Below are 23,820 nucleotides of genomic sequence, written 5' to 3' on the forward strand. Positions count from 1 at the left end.
GTAAGCCCAGCTAATGACAGCTAATAGCATTTGGAAGTCCAATTACACAGACATGGATCACAACGTTTAAATAATGGCCTTTAGCAAAGAACCACTGTGTACTGACATCAGGCACAAACTCCCAGTCCTCACAGGGGCCACTTCACTCCTCAATGTCCAAACGTGGTCCAGATAACAGTTTGTTGTCAGTGTGCATACCAAGTACTAGGAAGTTTGGTCTTGTTTGTTTCACTTTATAAATAAGATATGAACATTCATGGTCTATTAATGCATAGCAGTATGTTTCATGAGGGTATTTTCATATGGGATGTGTGTATTGCACACCCCCTTGTCCCCTATCTCACTTGAAATATTAACCCTAAGAAAATAATATACAGAAAGTTTAAACTATTTTTTTCAACTCTCTCTGGCTAAGTTCATGGCAAACCAGACTGTGATCAAAGCACAATGGTATTTTCTTTAGGACAAGGTAAGGATGAACACAAGTAGTTTTTAAATGGAGGCCACACTACTTGGCATGTAGTCTTTCAAAAAAGTTCAATGGCATGTTTGTTTCCTGGGTCTGATGTGCTGAAGCACTATAAACTGGGGACAGAGAGATGGCTCAATGGTTAAGAACACCTACTGTTCTTCCAGAGGATCTGAGTTGGGTTCCTACCACCCACATCAGGCAGCTCACGACAGACAGTCCAGGGCAATTGGGCACCTCTGGCCTCTGAAGGCCCCTGCACTCACATTCACATATACATGCAACTGGGGTCATGAATGAAGTATCTTCCATCATGCCTGCTACACTGATTTCCATACAAGGAATCTCCTGTGGTGATATTTTATCTGTGTCCCCCAATAAAGTTTATTTGAGGATCAGAGGAAAAATCCAGCCACTATAGTAAACAAAGAAGTAAGGCAGATGTAGCACACACCTTTAATCCTATCACTCAGGAGGCACAGATCCATTCGGATCTCTGAGAGTTCAAGGTCACACTGGGAACAGAGCCAGGAGTGGAGGCACATGCCCTAAATTCCAACACTAGTTAACTATAAAGGTCTGAAGGTCTGTACAGACAGACAGGAAGTGACAGAGCTGGGCAGGAAGAGGAAGTGATATAGCTGGGCAGAGAGAGCAGATGAGATGGCAGAACAGAAAGGCATATAGGGGTGGGTAGACAGGAAGTAGGTCTCTTTGGCTGAGGATCTCCAGGCAGGTAAGAACGTGGCTGGCTTCCTTCTGCTTTTCTGATCTCTCAGCTTTTCACCCCAGTACCTGGCTCCAGTTTCTTTACTTAATAAGACCTTTTAAGTTTAGTGTTACAGTCTCCCTTGCCCTCCACTAGGCTGCACTTGTACAGAGCAACTGCTTTCTGCGATCCTTGTGGTCCCAACATCTTGCATACACACACGTCTCATTTACTGATATTTCTAACAGATGCTGGTGGTCACGAAGGTTTAGACAGAGAGGCCTACCCCTACGTGGAAGCATGGGGCCACTGTGCAGAGATCAGATACGGCAAAGCACCAGTTCCAAAACCAGCGTCTCCCTTCCGCAGCCCCTCATCTCCCACGACCCTCTCCAGCTGCTTGGGAGGCTGTCTTGTCATCTTGACTAGAGCACCTGACCTCCCTCTCACAAGACCCCTGCTTTTCTCTTGATGAGCTGCTGGTATCCAACATAGCCCTGGGCCCTCTGCTCAGAGTCCCCTGGAGCGCTGCTTGGTCTCAAGAGGTCTGCAGGGCAAGTCTGGTTTTCAGTGTTTTCTCCTTTCCACTATTATAGGAGAAGAACAGACAGACTGAAGATAGGCACATGGAGAACACTGTATTTCAAAGGCAGAAACCATCATGGTGCAGTCCTCTGGGCTTACTGTATGAACAGCAGTATGCCACAATTCATATCAATGTAAGTGAAAAGCTAAAATTGAAGACTCTATTTTCTGTTATAAATAATCATTGATTGTAAAATAAGTATCTCAGACAATCTGTTTTGATGAATTTGTGCAGTTTGTAATTAGCATAACTAGCAGTCTACCTTAGCATGGCAGATATCAGCATGTCGTTATGACTCCACTTACCAATAAAAGGCCAGCACTTGTTAAACATTTTAATAGAGCAAACTTACATCATTGTAACTAATTAAATCTTTGATTCATAAAACCCCAAATGAAAAGAATTACTGACCAACTCATTCACAAAAATGAAACATGACAATGAGCACAAATCTATTTAGAAAAGAATGCTGCAGGGTTCGTATGTGCAGACTGACTAATGATGGTCAGTGATTCAGAGAGCTTGTTCTTCCAGATATCCCGAGTTCAGTTCCCAGCACCCATGCTGGGCAGCTCACAGCTGCCTGGAGTTCCAGCGCCCAGGAATCCCACACCCTCTTCTGGCCTCCATTGGCACCCATATACATGTGGTATACACACGGGAACATATAAGTGAATAAATAAAAGAAAACCAACTACTGAGGATGAAGTGTTCTGGGTTGTTTCTTCTCTATATTCCTTTGTTGTGTCCGAGGTACCTTCACTCTTTAGGAATCCCCTCGAGGATGTGTCTGCGCTCCTTGTCCCACAGACTCTCAGATGCGTCTTTCTTTTCCTTGCTCAGCCTCTCACTGGAAACAGACTACAGCACATCACTTCGTCTGTCTTGGGCTTTCCTTTGCTTGTCTGTCTGTCTGTCTTGGGTTTTCCTTTGCTTGTCTATCTGTCTGTCTCAGGCTCTCCTTTGCTTGTCTGTCTGTCTGTCTCAGGCTTTCCTTTGTCTGTTTTACAAGAGAAGTGGATGTTTCCTTCCTTCCTTCTCTTCACCGTCACAGTCTATGGCTAGAGACGCAGTTCTAACTACCTAAGTCATCTTTTTATGAATGGTTATTCTTCTTTTTAATAAACATGGAGTTTATTTTATTTTTTTTTTAAGATTTATTTATTGTTATGTATACAGTGTTCTGCCTGCATATATGCCTTCATACCAGCAGAGGGCACCAGATCTCATTATAGATGGTTGTGAGCCACCATGTATGTGGTTGCTGGGAAATGAACTCAGGACCTCTGAAGGAGCAGTCAGTGCTCTTACTCTCTGAGCCATCTCTCCAGCCTGATGGTTATTCTTAAGCCAGAGACGCTTATACATATTTAAATGGCCAAGAAGTAACTATGTCTTTGGAGGTAAAAGGAAATCCAACCCACAAGTAATGGTAACAGAGAGACTTTGGCCCCAGGCCCCACAGGGTGTGTGTGGTGCCTGTGTCAACCGCACACTGGTTTCTTAACTAAAAAAGGTCCTTCAACTTACACCATGATGTTCAGGACAGGTACAAAGGGCACATTCAGACAATGTCCACAGATGATCCTACATAAGTAATTCTGTGCAGACTGCAAGCTGAGTCTATTCAAAGGCAACAGTCCACCCGCCGCTCACCTCCACAGATCTCAGCAAATGTGTACGTTTAACAAACACTTGCAGCATAGTAGATTGGTTTGATTTTAAAACATGCACCTTGAAATTGGAAACTGCACTTTAATTTGGACTATGGATTTACAAGGGCATGTGCAAGAGTGAGCACACGCATCCTCATTCCCCGCCCCACCAACCCTCTGACTAGTCAGGTGTCTTAGACAAAGCAGCATGGGGTCATTAGCTCCAAGGTTGCAATTAGATAAAAGGACTGTAATTGTCAACCCTGCAAGGCATGGAGCATTTAGAACAGATTGGTCACAGTGACAGGTGTTTCTTAAAGGAGCACTAACACTAACTGTTGGAGTCTCCTCCTTGTGGGAGCATTATTATCATTATTATTATTATTATTTATTATTATTATTATTATTATTATTATTGTTATTTTGAGACTGGATCTTGGTAGGTAGCTCAGGCTGACCCGGAACTAACTCCCTGTGAGTCCAGACAGGCCTCAAGCTTGCGCTGCTTCTCTCCTTCAGCCTCCTGAGTGCTGGGATGACAGGGTGAGCTGCCGTGCCTGCCAGTGTAGGGTGCTTTACTGAGTAATTAGCATATTTGGCTTCAGAAACACCAGCTTTAAATTGTTTATTTTTATTTTCCTCATGTGTATGTGTGAGAGTCTGTGTGTGTGCCACACGTCTGTCCCTGAAGGTGAAGCTACAGGAGATGGTGAGCTGTCTGATGGGGTCCTGGGAACTGAACTCTGGTCCTCTGCAAGAGCAGCCAGTGCTCTTCATCACAGGCCGTCCGTCGCTCTAGGCCCAGAACTACTACTTTTTATTGACGATAAAATATAAGATGATGTATGCTCAAACCCTACGGCCCAAACTGCTCTGTCTCCTTGCTCTTCCGGGCCACAGCTCTCACATGCACAGCCCCTCAGTCACAGAAGGCCTCCAGTCCCGTCTGGTAGGAGACTACCTCACTTGCCAGCAGCCACTTAACAAGTGGGAAAGACAACATTCCAGACTCTGGGAACTGCCTTCCAGAAGGACCTAGAAGTCTGTGTGAGCCATTAAGATTTAAGGAGATAAGTTGTGATAAGGAAATTGGTGGTAAAAACACACTGCTGGTTTTATTGTTGCCTTTAAAAGACCTTTAGAATTTTAACAGGCACAAGTTTTTCTCTGGAATTGGGTGTGTGGTGAGTAGAAGTAGAAGAGAAAGTTCCTAGAGAGGGTGTAGGGTCCTGCTGAGAGGGCAGATGTGTGAGGCTACAGCAGAGCTGGGGGCCTTGGAGAAGTAACCCTTCCCCTTGGGGAGAATATGACAAGGTGGGGAAGAGGGAGGAGAAGCTGGGCATTTTAGAAAGCATTTTACGTAAATGTTACTGTTCAGGGTTTACAGGCAGCCAGTGATTGCAATTCCATGTTAGAGATGCCTTTGAATGATTTATTTTGTCTGTGAACAGTTTGTCTGTAAGACACTCTACTAAAAAGTGACAGGGGCCAACTCTTCGGCCCCAAACCGAAGCCGTGTTCCCATTTCTCTACAGAGGGACTGGTGCAGGACACTGGGGACAAGGGGAGAAACAGGTTAAGCGACAGTCCCTTCAAGCAAAGATGGATGGGCAGCTGGAGGGCAGGGAAGGCGGAGATCATCACCTGCATTAGGAGCATGGCTCTCCAGCTCCAGTGTCTACCACTTCCTGAGCTGTAGCTGAGTAACGCTTGCAGCCTGCTGATGCGTTAGGTTTAGTTTTAGCCAGGCCTGGCGGTACAGATTTCACTCCTGGCTACTCTAGAGCGGAGTCCAGAGGATCACATGCTACAAGCTAGAGGCCTTGGACTATGGAAGTGAGTTTAGGGCCAGCGTAGGAGACTTGGTGAGGTCCTGTGTCAAAATCAACAGGGAGTTAGGGACAGAGCTCAGTGGGAGAGTGCTTGCCTAACATGTGAGAGGTCCTGGTTCACTATGACCAAACAAACCGGTAAGCAGTGAGCTTTGTTTTCACATCTGATCATTTTCAAATGGAAACCCAAGTACGTTGTATTTTGAGCATATTTACCTTACTATTCTCCCTAACTCCTCCCTCTCGGAATTTCCCCACTCTGTCTTTTATATATATATACACACACACATATATATAAAACTCATCTCATCCAGTTTGTGCTCAGCCCTGGCTCTGGCCTCCCATGAAGTGGTTGGCAGCCCATGTGCACAAGAATTCCTAGAAAAAAAAAAAAGCTGCCCACAAGGACTGGCTTGTTCACTGGTTAAAAGGACAGTGGTATGAAGGAATGTTGCAGGGCCGGAGCTAATTACCTCACCTCAAGCCAGCTCCAGCACCCTGAGCAGCCAGCTTGGCTCGCCTCTGCGTCAGAACCAACATCCTGGGAGGAAGAGATGAACACCTTTGCCATCTATGAACTGAGCAGACTGGCTGCGGACCACCCCCCCCCACGCCCCAGCGAGGCCTCTGGAAAAGCCCCCTCCACACCGCTGCCACATCTCTCTGCCTTACTCAACAACGTAGTTAAATTCTCCTTCATTTTTGACTTTGTTTTGTCAAACTGTAAAACTTCATGAAATTGCTTCCACATTGGAACGTGGGATTTGGGGTAACCCAGATTTGTGCTCCTGTGCCACGGTCACTTAAAATGGCTCCAGAATAAACTACTGCTTATTCCCTTTAAGGTGAAAATTATGGTTTTTTTTTCTAGTTGACACCCACAAACACAGTTCAAAACACTGTGTACAAATCAAGGTTGAGTCAATCCTAGATGCTTACGGAGATCCAAAGCTCTGGGAGGCAACATTCCAAGCAGCGGGGTACCTGACCTCTGGGAAAGGCCGGCTTGGGGGCCACATGATCTGTGTGCTTAATGACTACAGGCAAAGCACCAAACTGAACCAAGCCATGAGGGAGGGTGCAGGCCCAGCATGCCAACCGAACTGATGGCTGAGACACGTGAGCTACTGTAACTGAGTACCACGCTCTGGTGGCTTAAACAGCAGAGATTCGTTTCCTTATAGTTTTAGATGAGTAGCCCAAGGTCAAGATGGCGGGAGGTGGTTTCAGGAAAGGCATCTCTGCCTGGCTAGCAAGCACACCTTTTGTTGTGTTCTCATGACCCTCCACTGAAAGCTCATCTCTTCTACACCTTATGAGGACGTGTATTAGTCAGGGTGCTCCAGAGGAACAGCACTTACAGAACGAATCTCCCTCTGTATATGGAAAAGGGATTTATTAGAATGACTTACAGGCCACAGGCCAGCTCGTCCAACAACAGCTCGCTATGAATGGAAAGTCCAAGAACTCGGTAGTTGTTCAGTCCAGGAGGCTGGATGTCTCAGCTGGTCTTTAGTACATGCTGGAATCCTAAAGAAGTGGGCTCTAATGTGAGTGAAGGAAGAGACATCCTAGGGAGGCAAAGGGCAAAGCTCTTCTTCCATGCCCATACCCGGGATTCCAGCAGAAGGTGTGGCCAGAATTAAAGGTGTCTTCCTACCTCAAAGATCCAGATTAAAAGTGGCTCTTCCTACTTCAAATTAAGCAGAAATCGCTCATAGGAGTGCTCTTCATTTTTGGATTACAACCCCATTTAGCCTTAAAAACCTTTGTTTAGGGTCCTAGCTTCACATACAGCCCCTAGGGGTTAAAAGCTCAACATGTGAATCATGGTGGCTTTCCCCAAGGCCACCATTTGGTCCGCAGTGATGAGAAAACACCTCAGAGAATCGACGTGTTCAACGGATGTCTGAGGCATAAGCACCGTCCATCATACAGAAGGGGCCTGGAGCACATAAGACTGCAGGGAGATTAGTCCTGGACTTCAGCATCTCCCTTTTTTATCTGCAAGATGAATTCCCAACTTCCGCAGACTGGAGTGAGGAGAGAAGGAGCCGGTCAGTTTTGTGGCTTCTCTCTGTTTCTCTGAGGGCCCTGGCAGAGCGTGCTAACCAGCACCACCCTGCATTCCCACTGCAGCCCTCCTGGGGCCTGCTGAGCACTCCTCACCATACCTCTGGGTAAACCATGCATCTGTGACTGCAGAAGGTGAGGCTCAGGAATGCGGGGCTGGATGAAGGCAAATAGCTTCAGCCCAACTTCATATGCCCAGGCTGAGGTGGGTCAGTGAGGACAACAGCCCACGGGCAAGTTCCGCCCCAGCCTGTGTACCCAGAGCACAGCTGGGCCCTGGGGAAGTCAAAATTTCCTTAGCTTAGGGCCAAGCAGGTGTGGGAGAGGTGAGACCAGGTGAGTGGCTAGGACACCTGGGACAGGGGTCACCTTTCATGGAGACTCTCTGAGGGCCTAGGGGGACGGAACCAAAGTAGAGAGGACAACACAGGGGCCCCAGTTCATCAGCTGGGCAATGGTCCCTGCAGAGCAGGCTGAGCGAGTCCAGCCTGTGTTTCCACAGCAGCCTATACTGATTAGCATGCCTCCTTGCCTGATACCTGCTCGGGAAGTGTTAGAACTAAGTAAAGCACTGTACTTCACATTTCTTTTCCTTAGAAACCCACACCAAAAGCATTTTGGTACAAGTTCTTTAATTAACCATTTGCTGAACACTACTGTGGAAGCTCATTCGACCCGCCCTACGTCCTACCCACTAGCAGTTAAACAGCCCCCAATCTCTGCTAGCCAAGAACAAGAGGGCAAGGCTGGTCCTGGCAGCACCCAGACCTTACACACAGTGCTCCCAAAGATCAGCCTTTACAGGCTTCCATGGGGTCAAAGACACCCAAACAGGCCTCATCTGTTCATTCTTCCCAGCAACACCAGCTTTCTGCCTTCGTATATACTAACAGTAAAGAGCTGCCCATCACTGGCACCTGTGTAGGCCAAAGATGGGGGCCCCCGCCTTCCCTTGGCATGTTTAAAATGGCCTGGTTGAATGCTGGAAGTCCAGGTGCCCTATGGAAGGCAGCTCACCAGCCTGGATGAATAGGGAGAGCTAGCCCTGGCCGCCTACACACATCAGTCACAGCACTTGTCCACATGGCCCTTTTCTCTGTCTGTTATGTCCCTCCTCCCAGATGGAACAGGCTCCTGGGGAGAACTGTTTTTTAATTAACCGCTTTTGAAATCCTAAAACCTAGAGGGAGGAGGCTAGACATGATTAGCTTCACCAAATCAAATGCATGTTTCCAAGAATCTATTAACCTCTTTACTGTGTCATGCCTCAACTCTGCAGACTCTAGATATGAAATTAAACCTGGGCTGACCTGTGCAGCAGTCTCTCGGGGTCCTTCCTATTTCTGGGGAAATCCTCATGGGAGACTATCTCTCTCCATCATCACAGAGCTCCTGGGGGAGGGGTATTCCAGTCTCCATCATCACAGAGCTCCTGGTTGAGGGGTATTCCAGTCTCCATCATCACAGAGGTCCTGGGGGAGGGGTATTCCAGTCTCCATCATCACAGAGCTCCTGGGGGAGGGGTATTCCAGTCCCTCTTGGAGGAAGAGGCTGTTGCTGTTGCAGCATAGGAAGGTTCTACCCCAGCAGTGGATCTTTTCCCCTTCGGCACCCACCAGCCATAAAGAAGAGAGAATGTGCTAAATTAGGGACTAAATCTTTTAAAAAAAAATACTTTTTAGACTTCAGCTGTGAACAGAAATCCTTGAGATAGTGCATGTCATACCTCTTCAGTACACACACCTGAGCTCCGTCTCTAAGGAGCTGAGTCACAATCTTCCAGCACTCTGGTGGGGGTTGGTGCATGCGTGCTGTCGGGGGAAACGGGCTGAAACCAGGAGTTCCCACCCCAAAGACTCAGGCTAACCCATCAGAGCCCATGGCCAAGACGTGAATTGGAAGAAACTAAACACTTCAATGGGAAGAGCAGAAATGAAGTTCATGAAGGATCTGAGCACAGAGTGATCTGGACTGGGGTGGGATCTACACTGGTTTATTCTGTGTGGTTTTGTTTGCTGCTGTTCTGTTTCATCAGAACAGGTGGTGACCTCTTTTTGTCATCTGTTCATCATGATGAGGTCCTGGGGTCCCTGGGACAGTCAATTCCAGCTAGGAATTAAAATCAATTCAAAAAGCAACAAGAAATAAACCTAGGAGCTTGAAGACTAACAAATACTTAAAATTAAATGAAATACAAATTGGTAGTAAATTTTAAAACTTTACAGGAGCGCTAAAGAGCTTATAGCCCTTAGAAATTAAAACCATGAATTCTCTGGATTTGAATGTTCTATGCTTTATTCAATTGAAGCAATTTTTAAAACCAGTATCTATCAGCAAAGAACCTTAGAAACATACGAAAAATAAAACCTTCAAATAAAGCAAGTCACTGAATTACAATCACAGCTGTAACACACACACACACACACACACGCACACGCACACGCACACGCACACGCACACGTACCCCAGCAGCAGCAGCAGGAACACCCATGCTTTACTGCAGTCTTTGCAGCTGCTCCAGGCAACACAAAAATACCCATGTCAACAGCAACTTTCTGTCCAATGAAATTGACAAGTGTGTGCAGAGCTCTTTACAAGACCAGAAAGGATGAGTACAATCTGGAAGGAGCAGAACTGCCGTCGTGGGTAGTCCAGGGCATGTGCGGCTCAGTCTTCTGTTGCCAGGAGAGTCTTGGCAAGGAAGGGCAAGCTTTCAAGGCCTCTGAGCAGTTTTCTCAATCCCATGGCTGGGCCTCTATTTTGTAGGTTTCTTTGCTGTAGACAAATTCCAGACCTTTAATCTTCTTAGTTGTTGGAATGGCTCTGCCATTGAAATCCATAGATGGATTCCTCCCAAACCCTTCCGTGTATTCTTCTGCTACTACACTGAGGACAGGAGCTTCATTGTTGGTTAAGCGGTGGTGCTCCCCTGCGGCGGCCATGCCAACGGATGTTGCGGTAGCAGAAGAATCACGAGCCATGGTTACCTTTCTAGAGCTTTATTGGGAGAGAGAAAGAGAGAGACGGGGAGAGACAGAGGGGGAGAGAGAGAGAGAGAGAGAGAGAGAGAGAGAGAGGGAGGGAGGGAGGGAGGGAGGGAGGGAGGGAGGGAGGGAGGGAGGAAGGGAGGGAGGGAGAGAGAGAGAATACGGAAGGAGAGAGTGTGGAAAGAGAGGGCACGCCCGCTTTTTAGGCTGTGGCGCTGTCCAGGCTGGTGATGTAATTAAGGACATAATCCTTACATCCATAAAGGAACCTGGTCTGGGAGACTAAGCCAGAGACTTAAAATTTCCACCATCTTAGTCAACCTCTATTGCTATTTTAAAGACTAGACAATGAACTTACAAACAGGAAAGGCTTTTTTTGGCTCCAAATTGGAAGGTTTCATCCATGGTCTGGTGGACCCACCACTTTGGGCCCAGGAGTATGGCGGTGTAGTTGAGGTGAAGGACACTAGCAGAGCTGGTGTAAAGAGGGGGAGCTGGATCCTCTGATCCCCTTCAGGAGCATGCATGGTGACCAGGAAACTTCCTAGTAGGCCTCATCTTTCAGACCTCCATGCTGAGGACTGAGCCTGAGCACCTGGGGGTGCTACAGACCCCACCATAGCACCCTCTTGTCTGTGAGGAAACTACACTATACTTCAAAATATGTTTTTCTGTCTATAGTTTAGAGCAGTAAACATTCTTGAGAAATTTTATACCATGAAAGGGTGGTAGAAGATTCATTCCTGATTTGATCAGCACCATTAAAGTCTGCAGCACTTTCGGCTCTGTTAAGTGACTCCTGTCACTTGCTAATGAATTCTCCACCTGCCCAAAGGGATGCTTTTGTTCAGCACCACCCACCCCCACCTTTTTCAAAGGAAGGAGGTCTGGAGATTCAGCTGAGTTGGTGAAGTACATGCCAGACATGCACAGAACCCTGGGTTCAGTGCCCACACTGTGTAAACTGGCCCAGTGGCACACATCTGCCATCCCAGCAAAAGGAACAGCAAGGAGTTCAAAGCCACCCTGCTGGCTAGCCTAGGCTACACAGATGCTTTCTGAAAAGAGGAGGGGAGGGGGGGAAGGAGAGGGGAGGGGAGGGAGACAGCAGGAAGGGGAGGGATAGAAAGGAGAGGGGAGGAGCTGAGCTGAGACTGGTTACAAGTCAAACTATTATGATTTTCATGAAGCTTTTTCCAGTTGAATAATTTTATACCTGCATACAATTGTTTTGATTGGATCTACCTCCCATCCCTCCCAACATTTCTCTTCCAGCTTCATGTGCTGTGGTCTAAATGCACCAAGTCAACTACTGCTGCCTGTATATGCACATCTGTACATACAGGACCATCTATCTGCACATACAGGACCATCTATCTGCACATACAGGACCATCTGCACATACAGGACCATCTGCACATACAGGACCATCTGCACATACAGGACCATCTATCTGCACATACAGGACCATCTATCTGCACATACAGGACCATCTATCTGCACATACAGGACCATCTGCACATACAGGACCATCTGCACATACAGGACCATCTGTACATACAGGACCATCTGTACATACAGGACCATCTGCACATACAGGACCATCTATCTGCACATACAGGACCATCTATCTGCACATACAGGACCATCTATCTGTACATACAGGACCATCTGTACATACAGGACCATCTGCACATACAGGACCATCTGCGGGAGCATGAGAGGCATCTCAGGGGCCACTTACCAGCAGGCTTCAATCAGCTCTTCAACTAAAAGTGGCACTTTGGTACTTTTTTCAAGAGGTTTGTTTGTTTGTTTGTTTGTTTGTTTAGGACAGGGTTTCTGTTAGCCCTGGCTGTCTGAAGCCAGGTGTGTAGAACAGGTTGGCCTTGAACCCACAGAGCTCCACCTGCCTCTGCCTCTCAAAGTGCTGATATTAACGGTGCAGGCCTTTTGCAGGCAGTACAGCCACTGTGAGTTCATGTTACAAAAGCTCTGTCATGTCTAGCAAATGATGTTTTGCTGTAGATATTCACGACTCAACTCCTGGCTTCTACTCCTTCTGTCCCTCCTGTTGCCCTGACCCTGAGCCTTGCGGGTGTGTGTGTGTGTGTGTGTGTGTGTGTGTGTGTGTGTGTGAGAGAGAGAGAGAGAGAGAGAGAGAGAGAGAGAGAGGGAGGGAGGGAGGGAGGGAGGGAGGGAGGGAGGGAGAGGTCTCATTTTGAGATTACCCCTCCTGTGCCATCTATTGTTCTCACACCCTGACCAGCTGTGAACCTCTGGATTACTATTGTTCTCACACCCTGACCAGCTGTGAACCTCTGGATTACTATTGTTCTCACACCCTGACCAGCTGTGAACCTCTGGATTACTATTGTTCTCACACCCTGACCAGCTGTGAACCTCTGGATTACTATTGTTCTCACACCCTGACCAGCTGTGAACCTCTGGATTACTATTGTCCTCCACACGGACCAGCTGTGAACCTCTGGATTAATTCTCATCTAACTGTAAAAGGAAGCTTCTCTGAAAAAGCTGAAAGAAACAGCAGTCTAAAGATAAAAAGATAAGGACTTAGAGGGCGATTTAATACTACGTCCATTTAGCAGAATAATAATATTGAGTATTGATATTATAATATATATATATATTACAAATAGTATTAAGTATAAGCAGAAAACAGTATTAACATAGGGATTATTACCTATTCATTCAGCCACCGATTTTGGCTCACTTACCAGTACTAGACATAAGTTCCATCTTGTATAGTAACCTTTAAATACAATCAGAAAGTGGCTGGTTACTCCCATAATATTCATCCCACTATTGTGCCAGTGGGCACATCTTGCCAGGCCAGTCATCATTATAGCTTGCAAGAATACTCCCAAATCCAAAAGATCACCCATCACAATCAAGTTGGCTTCATCCCAGAGCTGCAGAGATGGTTCAATGTATGTAAATTAATAAATGCAACCCACCATGAAAATAAACTCAAGAACAGAAATCATTAGATGCTGAAAAGGTCTTTGGCAAAACCCAATGTCTCTTAATGTTAAAAGTCTTGAGGAATGTGGTGATACAGGGGACATATTTCAACATAATAAAGGCAATATACAACAAACCCAAGGCCAGCATTATCTAAAATGGAACAAAATACTAAGTATTCTCCATGAAAATCAGGAACAAAGCAAGGATGATGTACTCTCTCCACCTGTTCGGTACTGAAGGCAAGAGGAGAGAAAGGGGATGCAGCAGGAAAGGAAGAAGTCAAAGCAGCCACACTTGCAGGTGACAATTCCATACATTAAAGGCCTTCAAGACTCCACCCCAAAACCTTTACACCCGATAAACAAAGCAGCCAGATACAAAATTCACACATGCATCAGGAGCCTTCCTATACACCAATGACAAACACATAGAGAAATAAACTGGGGAAACAGTGCCTTTGTCAATAGCCTCAAAAAATCTTGGAATAAATCTAAGCAATGAAGAGGACATGTACAATATTCACGACACTGGAGAAAGAAACTGAAAACTGGAAGATGGAAAGACTCACCACGCTCGTCTCGTGGATTGGCGAGATTAACACTGTGAACCAGCTGTCTTACCAAAAGTAATCTACAGATGCAACACAACCCCTATCAGAATTCCAATGTAATTTTTCACAGAAAGTGAAAAACTAATCTCAAAATTCATATGGAAACACAAAAAGACTTAGGATATCCAAAATAATCCCGAACAATAAAATCACTGGTAACAGTATCACCCTCCCAGATTTCAAGTTAAACAACGGAGCTATAGTAATAAAAACAGCATGCAACTGGTGTAAAGACAAGCACATGGACAATGGAATAAATAAACTGAGACCCAGATATAAGCCTACACACCGATACATGCCTGCTTTCGGACAAGTAAGCAAAAAACACACATGAAAGAAGACTCCATGAATGTATACATTCTCATTATTTTTCACTCTTCTAAAACATTCTCTATACCTATCTTACAATGCTTTCCTTTTTCATAGCTGCTTCCACCGTCAGCTCCATGTGTGGTTTGCGTGTTTATTTGCCTGGTTTTTCACAGGCATGCAGTCTATGGCAGGCCTGGCAGTCTGTGTGAGCAGGTACCTGACAGCAACTGGTATCCAGCACGCACCCCGTAGACACCTGCTGACTGCTGGACGGGCTTCCATCCACTGCTCTCACCAACCCAGCATTTCCCACTGTAGAAACACGTGCAAGATGGAGGGCAAGATGGTGAAGGGAAGAGATGCCCATCCCGAGGATGCTCCAGGGTCAGCGGTCACAGATGGTAAGGTCTGATTCCTTCTGGAGATCCTCTAACTAATTTTATATCCACTCAAGAGCTTGAAAATACAGATTTCAAAAATAACTAGGCAAAGGCAGCAGCACCACGTTCAGCCAGGCCAGAGGAACCCCAGTGTTGGGGCCCAGAAGCCGTTGCCATAGTAACAGTAACAAACCTGACTTCTTAGGTGAGGAGCCAGTGTTTTCCTTAATCTCCGGAGAGAACAGCTTCGTTATCTTTTTCAAAATTTCTACTTTTTGTACAGAAGAAAAGATTATGTTACTCTTAAAATACCTAGTTGACTGTGCTGGCCACACACTGAGGCGGCAAACACTAGGAAGAAGTATTCCAAGGGTCTCCCCGGCTGCACTTTCAGCTTCTGGTCATTCATGGCTCCATGTTTCTGGGCCTGAACTGAAACAGGCAGAGGGAAACTCATAGCAGGCAGGAAATGGGAGAGGGAAACAGGACAGGACGGGACAATATATACCCACCAAGGCCACTCCAGTTAGGCCTCACTTTCAAAAGGTTCCAACAAGCTACCTAGCACCCAATGACCATCGAGGGACCTAGGCTTCAACATTACAGCCAGTGAGAGGTATTTCCTACCAAACCATGGGAGTTTCCCACCATCACATGCCTTGTGCTTGGTTTCCCACAAAGCCTGGCTTCTCAGAGGACACTTTTTTACGAGTGAGTCGCAGAAGGAGGCTCGTTCAGGGTATAAGCCCTTAAAGGAGAGATGAAATCAGCTGGCCCTCCACTTCACAGTTGGTCTAGTTCAACCCCAGATAAAAACGGCTGACTCCAGTGGGCTTGACTGTGGCCAGAATGGGTTCAGTTATAAGGTCTTTTCCTTCACAAAGATTTGGGGGACAAACTGGATGCTTTAGACTAAACATTGTTTACGGAAACTGTTCATGGGGCTGGAGAGGTAGCTCAGTGGTTAGGGGCATTGGCTGCTCCTGCAGAGGCCCAGGGTTCAGTTCCTAGCGCGCGCGTGTGCGCGCGCGCACACACACACACACACACACAGCTCATAGCCATCTGTAACTTCAGCTCCAGGGGATCCAATGCCCTCTTCTGGCTGCTGTAGGCACCAGGCATGCACATGGCACAGACACACAGGCAAGCAAAATACCCATATACATAAAATTAAAAAAACCAAAGCTTTATAAAAGGAGAAAACTGTGTAAAGCTACTGTGTAAAGTTCAGAAACATGAGTAGGTTACATACAGACTCAGGTTCTGACAAGCAGTGATGTTCTGCCCCATATGTGTACGCATGTGTGTGCATATGTACACATATGTACCGAAACTGCATGGCACAAAAGAATACTAAAGTAGATTCCTGAGTAAAGTCCATGACAGTAGCCTTTAGAACAGCAAGATGCATAGCTCTGTCTTTCCTGCTCTATCCGTATTTCTGCCGTTAGCTGAGAAGTTCTTACTTGCTGCGGACTGGAGCTGTGGTGTGTGGCCACGTACGTGCCTAGCACACACATCTGCAGCTCTGTAGGACAAATTTCCTGTGGCATGGTTACTTTCTCCAATAGATGCCAAAAGTAGCCCGCACTTCACTTCCCTGGGAAAGGAAATGTCTGGTGAGTTATTGTTGCTAATAATCTATTAAGTCAAGTTGACAAATTATTTATTTCTCTAGAAATAATGTGTATTTGTTTTAGAGAGATGGGAAATAAAGAAGAAAATTGCCAATAGAGAATGACTCACACCATTACATTCAGTAGCTTTGCTTGCTCAGTGGTTAAGACTTTTAAAACAGACATAAATGTCACATTGCTTTTTATCCAGCATCTCTCGTTTAGCAAAATCCACAGTTTGCACTTTCATATTCCAGCACAAAAGAACAGCAAGAAACAAAAACAGAACACCTTATATTTAATTTATAATTAATCAGAAACGCATGTAATGCATTCTAAAAATGACATGGCAATTAGTGAAATCTATGCAAACAAAGCCTGAGGCCCTGCTTCTAAGTCTAAAGTGGGGTGTGTTTCAGTCCTTTTTAGCGTTCTGCTCCCTCAACGCTCCGCTGCAGCTGGGGACTGATCCTCTGTCAGGGAACCCCACAGTGAAGGTGCACAAGCTGCTCATCCTGCCCGCCTTGTACAGCATTGCATCTTCCTGGAGCGCTTTCTGTGAAAAGAGCAAATGTCCCGAGGGTACATGTGACACACAGGGGAAAGAAAACCTGTGGAGGGCAGGAAACAACGCTCAGGAGGCAGAGGCAGGAGGATCGCTGTGAGTTCAAGGCCCATGGTAGTTTCAGGACAGCCTGGGAGTCCAATTCAGAGAGTTATTTCTTACATGCATATTATGCATGTCTTGAAGGATTACCACTACATTTTCTATGCTATTTTTACATTAAGGCCTTTGATATATTTTGAGTCATTAAAAAGTTATTAATATAATTCTTTCAGTGTGTGTGTGTATATATGTGTGTATGTGTGTAGTGTGTAGTGTGTCTAGTGTGTGCACATGAGTGCAGGTGCCTATGGAGGCCAGAAGAGGGCATCAGATCCCCAGAACTGGAGTTAGAGGTGGTTGTGAGACACTCAATGTGGGTTCTGGGAACTGAACTTAGGTCTTGTGCAACAGGAGCGAGCACTCTCAACCACCGAGCACTCTCCAGCCCGAGTTGGTTTTTGTACTTCGTGATAGGTAAAAGTCTGGTTTCATTCTCCCCCAGTTTCTCAAGCACTACTTGCTTAGTGGCTGTATTTCTCCTGTTTCTGTGAATACCACTGGCATTGTATGGGCTCTGGACTGGCTCTGTCCACCGCTCTCAGCACACAGCCATTTTAACCACATTGGTCCTGCTGCTCCACAGCACAGGACCCCCCACCCCCCCAGTCCTCAGTCCCATCAGTGCTGACACTCCCCTTTGTCAGGTGTGCTCCTAAGTCACTCCTGCTTGACTAGTCTGCTGCTGAGGCTCCAGACCCTGTAACTATCTTGATTTCATTTGTTGAGCTCTTCTGCTCCACGATTTCTGATTGGTCCTTTCTTAGAGCTGGCTGAGTCTCTTATTCTGGTTATGAGTTGTCTTTTTAATTGCCTGTCTGTGCTATGCGGCATTTCTTGAGCTTCTTTGAAACATCTGAAGCCCTGAAGAGATGCCGAGTCAGTGAGGTGCCTGCTAGGTAAGCATGAGAGCTGCGTTTGGATCCTAGCACCCAGCATACATATGCCACCGCAGAACTGTGTGAGCAGTGGGCAGACATGGGTAGATCCTTGGAGCTCACTGGCCAACCAGTCAGTCAGCCTCGCCAGACTGATGAGCTTCAAGTCAGTAAGAGACCCTGCCTCAAAAACTGAGGTGGTACATGACGATGTAAGACACCCAACATTGAGCTCTGGGCCCCACCGATACATACACCTGCATACACCTACACAAATGTGCATACAACACACACACCCATTTGATTACTTTCAAGGTAATTTTTAATTGCTGCAGTTCTTATTTTCTTCTGGAGGTGGTATATTATCTGCCTTTTTCTCTTCTGCACTCTCTATGCTGACATCTGCACATCTGGCGAGGAGGTGCCCTCTTTTTGGTGGTGGTGGGATTGTCCGCATCTCTGTGAACTCTCACTGTAAAGTCCACTCACTGTACATCTGAAGTACAGTGTCAACACGGCACACAAGTTTTTCGAGTTCTTTCCAGCTTTAATTCCTTGATGTTTCCCATCATCTAACCTCCGCACATCTAACAGGAGAGATCAAAAGATAACACAAACAACTAACACCCTGAACTGTGCTGCAGTGTGTGGGGGGTGTGTGCAAGCAAAGCCACTGCTTTTCAAAGGAGGGCAGGATGATGAGTTAAGTCCAGATGGAGGGAGGGTTTGTGAGCATGGCAGGCGTACTCAGAAAGACGCCTGGAGGGAAAATGGAGAGAGAGCCACTTCAGGAAGAAATGAGGGGGTCACCAAGCAAGTCGGTTTGATGGGGGATGCACTGCACAACCAGAGGAAATAACCTTGGAAAGGTTAATGTGATGGTTGACAGAAACCCTGAGGCACAGGGAAGCGAGGCCTCTTACTCCAGGGGTCAAGGAGGAGATCTGAAGATCTGAGAGGAGGAAGGGCACAGAAGGGCACCAGCTGTCCTCATTAAAGTCTTCCAACTCCGGACTCACCAACACTCAGAGAAATTTGTTTCATGTCTCCAAAATAGTTGTGAAGCCTTCCCCTTAAATAGTTCACCATGTGGCAGATGATGCTGGAAAACCACCACGCCAGCAGTAAGCCATAGCCCTCACATAATGCCTAGGCTTGGGCGGAGTGAGGTGGTCCAGGAACACTAACGATTACTACAGAGTGACTGGGAGAAATGACTTAGTCACTCTGATTATCATCCCCTCTTCTCTAAAAGTGGGTACTTACCAAATTACCTCACTTGGTTACTGTGAGGCTTACGAGTGATACATGCAAGTTACTTACCAAAGTCTCTGACACACCTCATTTCCTTTCTTGAGTGCTCAAATGCCTGGCTTCTCTGACCTCCACCTTTTAATACTGTTCCTGTCCATGTTTGACAGACTCTTAAGCTTCCTCCTCTGCCATCAGGGGCATCTCAGGAAATGAGCGCATGTGCGAAGGGCTTCCAGATGAAGAGCGTGTCATAAACAGACTATCTTACATGAACTGGACTGGGCTAAGAAGTCAATGAATGACTGAGCACTGGTAAGCGAGAAATCATGGTCACCATTGGAGCTAAACATAAAAAAGACATCAGTGGCACCTGGTGGAAGCTCACACTGCAGAGGAGCTGTGGTTTTAGAGGAGCCCAGCCTCCCCAGAGAGCTGTGGAAATCAGAAAGGACTGGCACAGAAGAGTAACCCGATCGATCTCCTTCTCCCTTCTCACCTCTCACTGGCCGACCCCAACTGGAAGCAAGCCAAGGATCCAGGCAGACAGACTCTAGGGCCTGGCCTCCAGGAGGCACAGGCAGAGCAGAGATGGAGAGCCAGCTGGGAGGAGCCGACAGTAACAGCTTCCTCCAAGCTGCTGCTGCTGTGCCTCGCTCCACTCTCGGGCTGGACCATTCTGATTCTACTGCCACACAAACTCTAGTAGGGGAAAAATCACCTCATGTGCCCCAGGAACTCCTCACCAATCACAGTCCTTGTTCACCCATGCTGGCTTCCACTCCAGACATGAGGACCCACGCAGCTTTCCCCTACAGCTCCACTTAGGACTCTACTCTGTGGTTTGTTTGGGGCCATAAGTAAGCACACTCCCCTCACACCCATCTGCCTTAGACACTGGCATGCACACAGCCTCTCTGGCCATCCATTTTCATATAAATCCATGTTTGCTCTCAACAATCTGGAACCTTCTGGAGCGTCCTCCTTTCTGCTGTAAACACTCCCCAGCGGTTTGTTGTTTGTGTGTTGGTTTGTTTGTTGGTTTGTTTGTTGGTTTGTTTGTTGGTTGGTTTGTTGGTTGGTTTGTTGTTTGTTTGTTGGTTTGTTTGTTTTGAAATTGCTTCTTCCGTTCCATTTCCCACGCCACACACACAGGCACAATGGTCCACTCCCCAGCATCCCACGTTCCAAGCTCCTCCCATACTGAGGCCTCTGGCTCTCAGGTGAGTCTCCTGGGGCCCAGTCAGGGCAGAGATCAGATGGTAGGATGGGACCCGACCAGACAGAAACCAGAATCCTCACACTGGCTGATGTTGCTTCCTCACTCCAGTCTCAGCTGCACATCCTGACTTTACTAAACCTGAGTGAAAACCACTTCACCTCACAGATCCTGTACCTGACAGGACACTCCGCCTGCACCACACACGCCTTCTTAATCGGCTCTTCTCAGAGGACGACCAGTCTACAGAGGCTCCAGCCAGGCTGTGCTTCATCTTGTCTTCAGTCTGAGGAACCGTCCTTCCCCAAAAGCTGCCCTTTCAGGTCATCGGCAAGTTCTTCCTGCCCTATTCCTCTGAGCTCCGTCCTTAGCCTTTCCTCAGGAACTTTATGCCTCCCCGACTGTCGTGACCTGCTGACCTTCCCACCTCTGTCAGCCAGCCAGAGTGATACACGTTTTCTGCTGTCTACTGGGTACCTCCATTTGGAATCCCAGATTTCTCAATGTGCAATGTCATTTCCTGACTCCTGAGTCACTGCCCATCTTCCCCACTCCAGTCCCCATGGCCACCTAGCGTTCATTTCATCCCAGTGCCCTTCCTCCCCCTGTCCCCTCCTCCCTGTCCCCTCCTCCCTCCTGTCCCCTCCTCCTCCCTCATCCCCTCCTCCTCTCTGTCCCCTCCTCCCCGTCGTCCCCTTCTTCCCCATCCCCTCCTCCTCCTTCCCCATCCCCTCCTCCTCCCTGTCCCCTCCTCCCTCCTGTCCCCTCCTCCTCCCTCATCCCCTCCTCCTCTCTGTCCCCTCCTTCCCCATCCCCTCCTCCTCCCTGTCCCCTCCTCCTTCCCCATCCCCTCCTCCTCCCTGTCCCCTCCTCCTCCCTGTCCCCTCCTCCTCCCTGTCCCCTCCTCCCCCCTGTCCCCTCCTCTCCCCTGTCCCCTCCTCCTCCTCTGTCCCCTCCTCTCCCCTGTCCCCTCCTCCTCCCTGTCCCCTCCTCCTCCCTGTCCCCTCCTCCTCCCTGTCCCCTCCTCCTCCCTGTCCCCTCCTCTCCCCTGTCCCCTCCTCCTCCCTGTCCCCTCCTCCTCCCTGTCCCCTCCTCCTCCCTGGCCCCTGGCCCCCGTCCCCTCACCCCCCCTTCCTCCTCCTCCCTGCTCTCTCCTCCCTCCTGTCCCCCCCCGCCCCCCTCCCTGTCCCTGACCCTGTAGCATCATTTCAGCAGTTCATAATGGTTAACAGCACCCTAAACAATCTCTCCACCTTGGATTCTCTAACTCTTTGTTTTCACAACCATCAAATTGATTTTAACATAATATTGTACTGAGACGTGAGATCACAGGCATTCATACAGAACTAAGAACAGCAGGCACTGGGTTCCAAGGACTTGTTAAAAATGACAGGACAGTAATGGTCAACAACCTCACTGATTCAGAACCTCATGGAAACAACTTACTTGGACAAGTGCATGGTCATGTGGACAAGCGTCTCTTTTCAGGACACTAGTAACTAGTTACAGACTCACTAGTAACTAGTTACAGACTCACTTGAGAACCCCTCTTCTGCTTTTGTCCTTGCAGAACCTTTCCCTCCGAGTGCTGTGAGGTGCTGGAGTCTGTAAGTGCGTGCGTGCGGTTCGGCCTGCTGTCCTGGTACTGCAGTACTTCTGCAGTCCCTCTTGCTGTGGGATGTTAATGTATGTCCTGTGGGAGCCCTTCTTGGGTTCCTTGTGGCGTTACCCAGCAGGTTTGCATAGAGGATGATTAGGACCATGGGCCTGAGTGCAGGTGTCTGAGATGGTCTGCACTTGGCTGTACTGGGGGATGGTCTGTATGTCAAGTTGCTCTGATTGGTCAATAAATAAAACCTGATTGGTCGTGGCTAGGCAGGAAGTATAGGCGGGACTAACAGAGGAGAAATAAAAGAACAGGAAGGCAGAAGGAGACGCTGCCAGCCACTGCCAGGACAAGCAGCATGTGAAGATGCCGGTAAGCCACGAGCCGCGTGGCAAGATATAGATTTGTAGAAATGCATTACTTTAAGATATAGGAACAGTTAACAGGAGGCCTGCCACGGCCATACAGTTTGTAAGCAATATAAGTCTCTGTGTTTGCTTGGTTGGATCTGAGCGGCTGTGGGACTGGCGGGTGACAGAGATTTGTCCTGACTGTGGGCAAGGCAGGAAAACTCTAGCAACACCCTCTTACCTCAGCAGACTTGATCTCCAGGCCAGCATGTGGGCTTACGGACCACTACCCTGCCTGCGTGTTATTCCACGGCTCTATGAGCTGCCCCTTTTCCTTGAACAAGGTGTTTCTCTGCATCTAGTCCCTTCACTTAGAATGCTCTTCCCTGTTGTTGTTCATTAGTTTCTATTTGTTTTTGTTTGTTTTGAGACAGCGTCTCATGTAACCCAGGCTGGCCTTCAACTCACTCTGTAGCTAGAAGTCCTTGAACTCTAGATCCTCCTGCCTCTATCTCCTGAGTTCTGAGATTTCGGGTAAATTATTCTTTAACGCTAGACTAAGATGACAATTTCCCTCTTCATTGGGAGCCTCTAAATGGGAATGATGTATCTTTTTCTGGGCTTCTGAATGTATTTTGACAATGGGTGTTTGTAGGCCTTACCACATCTGTGATGCCTGCTACCAAGCTCATCAACTGGACTACTGACCCACACAGAGCTAGCTCTGTCTGTCTTGGCTTGCCCGATGCTCCTCAGACACATGGCAGACAGATGAGTTAATAAGATCAGGGTATCTTAGCTCAGGATTAACTGCCCTATTAGTCTGTTGCTTTAGTCCACGGCACAGACAAGTCTTGGTATCTGATGCTGCAGATTCCTGGCTGCGTTTATGCTTCCCACTACCTTTCTGGGGTGATATGTGGTTCTTTAAATAAGAAATAAAGGTTTAGGAAGGACACTAAGTGTTTCAGTGGGAGGCTGTCACAGCCCCCATGTCAGGCCAAAGAAACCAAGCTCAGAGAGGTAGTGCCTCACCAAACCAGAATGTGGAGGATCAGACTGTCCCCAAAGAGTCCCCAAGCTGTACCGTTTCCTGCTGTGAGGCTTTGCGCACAGTAGTGGTCGGGGTGAACTTGGCCTCCCCTGAGCTGAGTCTCCACACTGAGACAAACTGGGGTGCAAGGGCTCCTCCGGGCTCTGTCCCTCACTCAGTTTCCTAGACTAAATCTGTGGCCATGTCACCTCACACGCTCTCTAGGGTGAAGAAGGGGAGGTCTTGTGACTGCCGAGGCTACCTGTGGGAAGGATTCCCTGCCCTCAGTCACCACAGCATCAGGCTCAGGCATCAGTGCTGGCGCTGAGCTAGTCCCCAGTCCAGTAACCAGCTTCCTTTTGCACACTGGTCCCAGTGCTGCTGCCTAGAAAGGATGAGAGTGTTCCTTAAAGTCTTTTACAATGGGGACTTCTTTTTGAATGAGAAGAATATATAAAATAAACCCTAAGGGAACCAATTTTTAAACATGATGTTTTACTTAGAAAGGAGGGAAGGAGGGAGAAAGAAAGGAAGGGAGGGAGGGAGGGAGGAAAGGAAGAAAGAAACATTGGAGAGCTGTAGTGTGGCGGTGGTGTTCA

The 23,820-nt window shown here is 47.5% G+C and overlaps 1 protein-coding gene and 2 long non-coding RNA genes across 14 annotated transcripts in view; 1 reads left to right on the forward strand and 2 right to left on the reverse strand.

Moving 5' to 3' along the window:
• The window catches only part of Lmntd1 (lamin tail domain containing 1), a 220,304-nt gene that overhangs the window by 82,461 nt on the left and 114,023 nt on the right, over positions 1–23,820 (reverse strand). Inside the window, exon 1 of one of the 11 annotated variants that reach the window (XM_042274314.2) lies at positions 14,439–14,662. The exons of the other annotated variants lie outside the window; for them this stretch is intronic. Within the exon in view, the coding sequence (XP_042130248.1) occupies positions 14,439–14,588 (150 nt within the window). The 5' untranslated portion in view covers positions 14,589–14,662. Of the gene's footprint in view, positions 1–14,438; positions 14,663–23,820 lie in introns of those variants that run through there. 11 annotated transcript variants of the gene reach the window in all.
• LOC107402833 (uncharacterized) lies at positions 1,079–2,629 on the forward strand. 2 transcript variants are annotated; one of them, XR_001580053.3, is made up of 4 exons: positions 1,080–1,205; positions 1,427–1,660; positions 1,775–1,897; positions 2,299–2,629. It is a non-coding gene; the product is annotated as an uncharacterized LOC107402833 (long non-coding RNA). The 2 variants fall into 2 exon arrangements; XR_013049632.1 differs by lacking the exon at positions 1,427–1,660 and having other exon boundaries at positions 1,079–1,205; positions 2,299–2,618.
• On the reverse strand, positions 18,062–19,416 carry LOC143272571 (uncharacterized). The gene is made up of 2 exons (XR_013050248.1): positions 19,086–19,416; positions 18,062–18,349 (listed from the first exon to the last, which is right to left on the reverse strand). It is a non-coding gene; the product is annotated as an uncharacterized LOC143272571 (long non-coding RNA).

This window comes from Peromyscus maniculatus, chromosome 3, assembly GCF_049852395.1.
Source record: "Peromyscus maniculatus bairdii isolate BWxNUB_F1_BW_parent chromosome 3, HU_Pman_BW_mat_3.1, whole genome shotgun sequence".
Lineage (NCBI taxonomy): Eukaryota > Metazoa > Chordata > Mammalia > Rodentia > Cricetidae > Peromyscus > Peromyscus maniculatus.